This window comes from Drosophila takahashii, chromosome 3L (assembly GCF_030179915.1).
Source record: "Drosophila takahashii strain IR98-3 E-12201 chromosome 3L, DtakHiC1v2, whole genome shotgun sequence".
Taxonomy (NCBI): domain Eukaryota; kingdom Metazoa; phylum Arthropoda; class Insecta; order Diptera; family Drosophilidae; genus Drosophila; species Drosophila takahashii.
The window spans coordinates 4,929,060-4,937,417 of NC_091680.1; the positions used below are offsets into that span (position 1 = coordinate 4,929,060).

Below are 8,358 nucleotides of genomic sequence, written 5' to 3' on the forward strand. Positions count from 1 at the left end.
CCCATGGCAGATTCTCAGATATATTTCATTTTTATGATTGTGTCTATTACCAACAACCACGCACGTTTCGCCGTCTCTCGAATTAACTCCAATGACACGGGGCATGGATGTTTTCTAAACGAGTTTGATTCGGTTGGAGGAGGTTGGGCTATGGTCTGGATTAAACTCTTCAAGGAAGTGAGCTCCTTTTCCCAAGGAACTGGGTTTATAAGGGTATTTACGTTTCCCTTTGCAAACTTGGGGTTTGTCGGATTTTTACACAGAGAAAAAATATTTTATTAATTAATTTCCAGACTTCATAAATTTAATTTAATAAAAAAATACTTTATAAATATAAATTGCCTTGTTTTATCATGTTTATTTTATACAATATTTTATTTTCTAAATTTAAACAACATTCTATTTATTAATTAGTTAAAAGAATACCAAAGCTTAACAATTAGTTAATTCGATATTAGGCAACTTGTACATTTATTTATTTAAGCCTACTAAATTCTTAATGTAGGTGTTTGGATTTTTAAGGTATCATAAAGATCACATAAATTATGAATCATATTTTAAACTAAATAATAACATCCTAGTAATATTAATAAATACAATAATAATGTTTTAAGTTACTATATATATTTTGGTATTTCTTTAAGATTTTTTTAATCTTCTTTTTTGCCCTTATTTAGTTACCTACTTTTTTTCTCTCTCTGCATTCCCGCTCTGGTGTTGTCGTCGTTGTTAATGTTGCTGCTGTGTCTGTGCTGGCAGCAACATCAACGGAGCTACAATGGCAACAACTTTTTGAGGTGTTGGTAATTGATTTTTGTAATATCTTGGCTGGCACTCATTTTTGTTTGGCTTTTTACTGCAACAACAAACTTCCGAGATGCATCTGCGACATCCGTTGAAGCAGCTAGAGTTAAAAAACTTGAAAAAAAGGCGCGCAAGCGTGCGAATTCAATTGCTCAATTGTGGAGCTAGTCACACTCTTTAGCCCCTTAACCCCCCGATGGCCCCCTTAACCCCTCGAAGGCTACGCCTGCGCAATGTTCGCTGCAGTTGCTCCCTTTTGGCCGCTTCTCTTATTGATTTCTGCGGTTTAGTTTCGGTTATTGTTGTTACTCGGTTTTTTTCGGGGCTCTCCAGTGTTTACAAAACAAAAGTCTAGATTTTTGGCAGCTTACTGTAAGACCGACTTACAAGTTATTGTTTTGAAAAATGACTCATAATTTCGGAGGAGCATTTGCAAATCGTGGGAAATCATCCACAAATCATGCGGCTGGCAATCTCTGACACACACCCGCACAATTGGAATCGGCGAAGAAATACGCCAACACCGAAGATGGAAACTCTGGCGATTTTAATCGCCTGTCTGGGCCAACCTTTTGCCATGGCCATAATTGCCGGAGCGTTAGATTCCTATTAGCCGGCGTTTAATATGCATTTGCCAAATGACATTTCCAGTTGTCAGTCTGAGTCGTTATTTCTGACTGCCGTTTCTCGTAGGGTGACATGTCAGAGTGGCACTGGGGAAAAAATATTGAAAGGTATGAAACAAAATATAACTATACCAAGAAAAATTGATTGAAATTATACTCATAAATTAATATTAATCCGTAACTAAATTGCTTTAATTTTTAATTTTTTTTCAGTTGATATAAAAACTAAGAAGTGAAATATATTTATATTAAATAAATTATAATTGGAGTAAATTAAATTTAATATAGTATTTTAAATATTATTTTAGTATTTGTATGTAAAAGTGGTTAGGTGCTAGTATAAAAATTAATTTTGAAAAAAATGTAATAAATTTAAATATTTGTTTACAGCTTCTTAAATGCTTATTACTTTTAAAAAACAAAAAAAATTTAAACAAATGTAAAATTCTTGACTTTTTAAGTTACAATTTATAAAATTATTTCTTATGAAATTCTGATCTCTAATGATTTTTTTTTGCAGTATTCACTGGCAGTCACTGTCACAATCGCAGTCACATTCACAGCGGTGGCTGTTGTCGCCGGCGTGACACTTTACACACACAATAAATCAGTGCGCACAATATGGGCATTTGACACTCGAGTTGAGAACTAGAGATGGATGTGAGTATTGGATGACATGGCTGCTGAGATGGTAATCCTAGCTCCTGGGAAACGGAGATCGGCCAGCAGGGGTTAATGGGCCACCAGCTGCGTGCCTCCATTCCGGCTAATTGGAAACGCGAATTGGCTAAGTGGCCGAGTGGCCGAAAACAATTCGAATTGAACAATTAAACGCGAATTTAACATCGGCAGCAGCGGCAGTTCAATTAAGTATATCATAAAAAGCAGAATGATTTTCTGGATGGGATTGGGATTGGGATCAGAAAGGAGATGCTGTGAGCCACTAAACACGGACAATGCAAATTGTGTGGCCACGTAAAAGCAAATAAAATTAGAGAGTGAGCATAAAAAGCCAATAAATTCCAAACGTCGACATTTAAAACGCACACTTTAATTAAAGCTACTTTAAGACGGGCAGCAGCAACAGGCAATTTGTGCAGCACTCAAGTTGCAGCCACAGCAGCAACATCTACAGCAGCAACATATACAACAGCAACTGCAACAGCAGCAACTGTGATCACAGATCGTGCCCGGGTAAGAGATATATAAACACGGGGATATATAACTCACTCACTGCGATCTCCGCGCGGACAAAGCACAATTTATGTATGCCAAATTGATCGATTGTGACGGCGAGTTATATCATTCAGCAATTATAAAGAGACGGCGAATTATCATTGACAAATTAATGGGCACAATGGATGGATGGATTTCACTCGCTGCGATCTCGCTACCCAAAACGATGTCAAGCACTTTGGGACTCCGAACGGTAGTCCCAAAAACCATATAGGGTTACCTCCGCGATAAAGATTTCGTCAACGAGATTCATTTTAATATTTTTTCTGAGCCGCGCACAATGAAAAATCAACTGAAAGCCGATTTCCAGTGAAAAGAGCAATAAGAAAAAGTATATAAAAAATATTCAAGAAATAAAACCGTGAATAATCTGGACAGAAATCGGGCGACGTCATAAAGCGTGCTGGAATTTCGGTTATGAATATCACTCGAGTATGTCGAGTGTGTTTTCTTTTCTCCTTTTAATTGAGCCAATAAAAAACAATAAAAAACCCTTCATAAAGCCATAAAAATCAGTGGAAAATCATAGTCAAGTCAAAGTCTGCAAACAAGCGACTTGTTTGTCTTTTCCACGGTGGCATATTGGTATTTCGTTTTCCTACAAGTAAAAGGGAAAATTTTCCCAAACCAAAGGGTTTTCGATCCAGACTTCGTTAGTTGAACGAAAACAAATGTCACAGCAGCAAAAGCAACTTCTGCAGAAGCAAAACGGTAAGTAAGTGACTGGGCAACTAAAGTGTGTAAATATTTGTTTAATTATGCTCATGTTAGTGCAAGGCATTCAGAGTGCTTGGATGTTTGGACGCAAGTTGGTCAACGGAATGTGGAATGTGCAGTGAGCATTCAACCGAATTGGAGACACTTTAAACGCAGTTCAGCTCGATTTTAGATGGGAAAATGTTAGGCTTTCACTCGACAATCAAAGGTGAATTCATATAATTTATGACATTTTTTCTTAACTTAAATTAAGATTTTATAAAATTTTTAATCAAATTTAACGTATCAAAACAAAGTACGAAACCAGTAAAGTTACAACTTCCAAGATTTCACCAAACATTCTTACTGTAGTGTAGGGTTAAACTAAGAACTGATTTGTTCCCCAAGCAAACCCAATCAGATTTAATTAGACAATAAGTAGTGATATAATGAAAACCTCCCTACCAAATCCAAAATTTTCTGTAACTTCAAATTTTCTCTATTAATTCCTACACTCCCTAAAATCAATTCGATTGACGCGATTTGGCCAGCTTGGCCAAACAACCGCAGTGGTGATCCAAAAATGGCAATCATTTAGGTTACACATTTCGCGGGAAAAATATCTCCATTACAGCGGCGATACCCAACTATCAATTATGGCCGAGATTCAAACGGGAGAACAGATGAGTTATGGCCCGGCATTTGGGCACTTGGGGATTCGGCGAAACTGCACGGTTCACCGACTAAATCCCCGACTTCGGGGTAACAAATGCTTCGGCCATTAGAAATCGCTTTGCGCTAATGTGTTACAAATATTTCATTTGGCCAGGTTTGATTTTTTTTGGTTTTTAGCTTCTCAGGCGGCTCTTTCAGTGGCCTTACACGTATGGAAAGCACCGTTAATGCCGCCAACATTGTTGTGATAATATGTTTGGTAAATTACCGGGACATATTTCTGCTACCAGTTGCTACTCTGCTACTTGGCTACTCTGCTACTTTATTTCTTGGCGAGGAGACAACTCCATCGTTTGGGCCATAAATATGTGCCATTATCCGGCAATGCTCGCCCGTAATTATTCATTTTTGTGGTCGCCTTTGTTGGAAGAATGCGTTTTGACCCACTAAGTTGGCTTCCTGGCTGGATCTTTGGATAGAGATGGTCCTACTATGGGGGTAAAAACTTAAATATCTAAATTGCAATACTATTTTATTGATGAAATATGAAAATTCTTAATAATTTATTTCATTTTCTATTTTATTTTATAATTTACTTTAATACAATTCTTTGAAAAATCTCTTAGATTTATAAAGTATTTTTTCATAGCTCTAAATTATTTTTTTAAATTTCCCTTAAGATTTTTAAGAACTATTGTGTTTTTTTTGCTGTGTAAGTTAATTTAACCTTCATTAAATTCATTAAAATATAGCAATAAATCTCAAAATCATCTTAATCGTGCCCTTAAAAATCCACAATCGATACAATCGAGGGAATTATCTATTGGTTTGCCAGCTCTATTCCCAAGTTAACTTCGGTGGCTCTTTGCACATCACATTGTCAAACAATGGGAACAACAATATATCTTGCAACACGAGTCAACTGTCGCTTTTTATTGTCGTCCGTTTTGGCAGACCGAAAAACATTTCTTTGTTTTCGGCAGTTTTGCATTGCAAATTGCCACAGAAATCGCGGCAGTTGAAAATGTTGCGGAAAAACTCATAAAAAAACAGATACTGAAAAACTGCCGCAGGCTGCTCGCGCATTCAGCTCATTTGAAAGTCAAATAACTTTGGTGGCTCACAAAAAAAAAAAAAAGAAAAAAGGAAGGAAAATCGAAGCTATTAACAAAATCAACGAATCAAGTCAGAGATACTCTATCGCCGGGATTCCCAAGATTCGAACAAAGCCCATAGATTTCCCGATCAACCTTTCGTTAGGGTACTGCAAAATCCTCCCAACAATATTATAGAAAAATTGCCTGCATTTGCATTTCAGTTGCGGCCTTTTGCCAGTTGATTTCGGCTCAGGAAAATTACTCGACCAAAATTGTTTGGCTAAAGTGTTGCGCCAAGAGGCCAAAATGCATGAATTGGCTAAATAAAAAAAAATAGGGGAGAAACTCGTACTTAAATCAAAAATGTTTTAATTAACTTAAGTCCCGTGGCTGCAGAGAAAACAACTTAATAATTCACAAACTGCATTTTTCCTTTACCGTTTTGCTTTTGATTTTAATCTTTCGGGGGAAAAAATGTCAAGCAAAATGGTCGCCAAAAATATTAACAAAACACAATTTTAAAAATTAATTCAATAAAAATAAAACATATGTTTGGATCTTATCTTTTGTCTTAAAAATTGTCACGTAAAATCGGGATACTAATGATTCTGGGATTTCATAAGTGAGATCTCAAGGCGTTTGATAAAATAAAAAAATATAAATACAACATATAAACGCCATATGGAGCCAGTCTACGATGTTGTACGCATTTTTGGTCATTCGGTTAATTGGCAGTCGACAACATCCCAACGATTTTCTGTCACACATCGAAGCGATTCTCGGGCCTCGAAAAAGAAGTTAAAAACGAGTTCCTAATGAATGGCCGGCCCAGCGAGCACACGTTTTGGGGATAGAAATAAAAATAAAAATAAAAAAGCCAAACAACGAATGTATTTTGATTGTTGTTTGACGCATGTCAGCTGGGATCTTGGCCGTTGTTGTTCAGCTGGCGCCACAGAAATGTCAAAAATAGTGCTCTACAACCTCCATTCCGAAAGGTATGGTATAAGAGGAGTGAGTGGGGGGTTTTTCCGCTGCAGCCCCACAAATGATCTGAAAATGAAGTTGTTTCGCTTGTGCGGCACGTGCGTTTGCTTTTCGGATTTGAGCCCAGAGTCTCAGAGTTTGACTTGAATTCGTTTTTCATGTCTCGAGGCACGACAAACGGACCCATTGACATGGGCCAACGCAGTTGGGTGCCCCAAGAAACCCCCTCCCCCTTCATCTTATATGTGGAAAGGTTCGATGTTGAGTTAACTAAGGCATGACGTTGAAGTTAGGCTTGCAATTAGTTTGATTTTGATGCTGGGGCATTTCAAATATGCTGATAGATGAAGGCAGCCACTGACGGCGATATAAGCAGATAAACACGAGCCATGATGGATAACCCAGAAATTACCTATACCGTATATGTATCTATATCCGCACTCGCAGAAAATACTGTGAATTACTAGAATAATAAATAATTGAATAATTATGTACTCAAAGTATTAAATAAAATTTAATTTAATTTAAAAGTCAAAATAACTAAGGTTTGTTTTTTTTTATTTTGAATCTACGTATGTATGTTTTGAGTACCCATTATGGGTACCCACAATAATATTCAACATGTATTCACTAACAATAACCAACTAATTTATAAACTCAAACGAATACTTAAAGGGATTTAAGCTCCCTGAACACTGAACACAATAATCGAAACTATTTGGCATATTTCTCGGTCCACTTGCGGGCATTCTCATCGTGCTTAGTGCGATTCTTCCTGTACAAACTGGCAGCTTCCGCATTCAGGGGTGAGTTTGGATTCGGATCGGCCAGCAAGGACATTATCGAAATGAGGAGCTTCGATACCGACAAAGCCGGCGACCAATTGTAGTTGAGAATGTCCAGGCACAGGAGGCCTGAGATATTAATGTTACAATGATAGATCTTTGTTTTGAACAGAAGATCTGGCGCTTTGAAGGGATAATTATCGGGAAATTTTAACCACATCTTGAAGCGGCCGCCCTCATAAGGTGTTCCCGAGGGTCCTGGGATAGTGGCGATCCAGTGGTAGAGGTTATCGTTTTCCAGTTCCACTTTGCATCCCTCTGATTCCTCCTTGTAGAAGTTAGCCAACTCCTTTCGCAGTCTAGAGGTGGATAAGGTCCTGGTTGGTCCCCCAACTGCCCCAGTAGCAGATGCATTTCCGGGTGGGTTCGATCCACTTGCGGTTGGCAGATTGACTTCTCTGGCCAGAGATGCCAGATTTGTTGTTATTTCGGCGAGGTTCCTTCCCCCCATTGCCCCCCGGCCACCACTTTGTCCACGAGTTGCCGCCGTTGATGCAGGAGCATTCCTGCCCCTAGCGGATCCCCGACCACGAGGTGCTGCAGCCTGGGCATTCGGATTGCGAGTTCCACGAAGACTCATCTCTGAGCGGGAATTGGCTGCTGGAGCCGCGGGTTCCCGCTGACTTCGTCTGGCCGGCATTTTCTTAAAATCACAATATAGTATTTAGAAATAGTTTTTAAATGTATCACGACTTACCGGAGTGCAAAAAGTTCCTTATAACAATTGAATGAAAAATCCAGGCCTTCTTGTCTTTTTCTGCCAAACGTCACACTTCCTGGAAGCTGAGATAATTTTCCAGATAGTATCAGGGTTGTCACCTAACCGATACTAAGCTTTATTAGCAAAAATATCGATATAAAACAGTAAGATACGATATTAATTCTATCGATCGTTGAAACCCAGAGTTGTCACCTTACAACAGCTGTTTGAAAATTCAACAGGAACCATTTTGGGTCGTTCCCTTAATTGCTGAAATTTTCTGTTGAATTCTCAACAATTCAGCAATTCAACAGTTTAGGAAATACCCTGTATTTTAATATTTTCAAATAGAAAACTTATCTTTATCCTTTCCTCCCCGCATTCGAACAGATAAGAAACAGTCATTTTGCCTTTCAATTGAGCTGACTGTCGTTTATCTCCGTTTTCCAAGCCATCTCGACATCTCGAGTTTGTGGCCATATCACATATCAGATTTCAGCTATCGTAGATCTCATTGTGCGATCGCCTGCTCAATGCTGTGCTTCATTAGTCGGGCAATTAATTTTGTCCGTGTGCCATAAAAGGGAACTGTGGCGGTAAACGAATAAAAACCAATGGGACCACAGAGATTGAGTAATAACCCAACTAACCGGCAAACCGCAATTCACAATTGATTTATTTTCCCCACTCTT

The 8,358-nt window shown here is 38.3% G+C and overlaps 1 protein-coding gene across 1 annotated transcript; it reads right to left on the bottom strand.

Annotated features, from left to right (window-relative positions):
* Window positions 1–6,710: 6,710 nt before the first annotated feature.
* Window positions 6,711–7,780, bottom strand: LOC108066044 (uncharacterized). Its single transcript, XM_017154370.3, has 2 exons — window positions 7,664–7,780; window positions 6,711–7,609 (listed from the first exon to the last, which is right to left on the bottom strand). The coding sequence occupies exon 2, from the start codon at window positions 7,604–7,606 to the stop codon at window positions 6,836–6,838; it is 771 nt and encodes a 256-aa protein (XP_017009859.2). The 5' UTR covers window positions 7,607–7,609; window positions 7,664–7,780; the 3' UTR covers window positions 6,711–6,835.
* Between the last annotated feature and the right edge of the window lie 578 nt (window positions 7,781–8,358).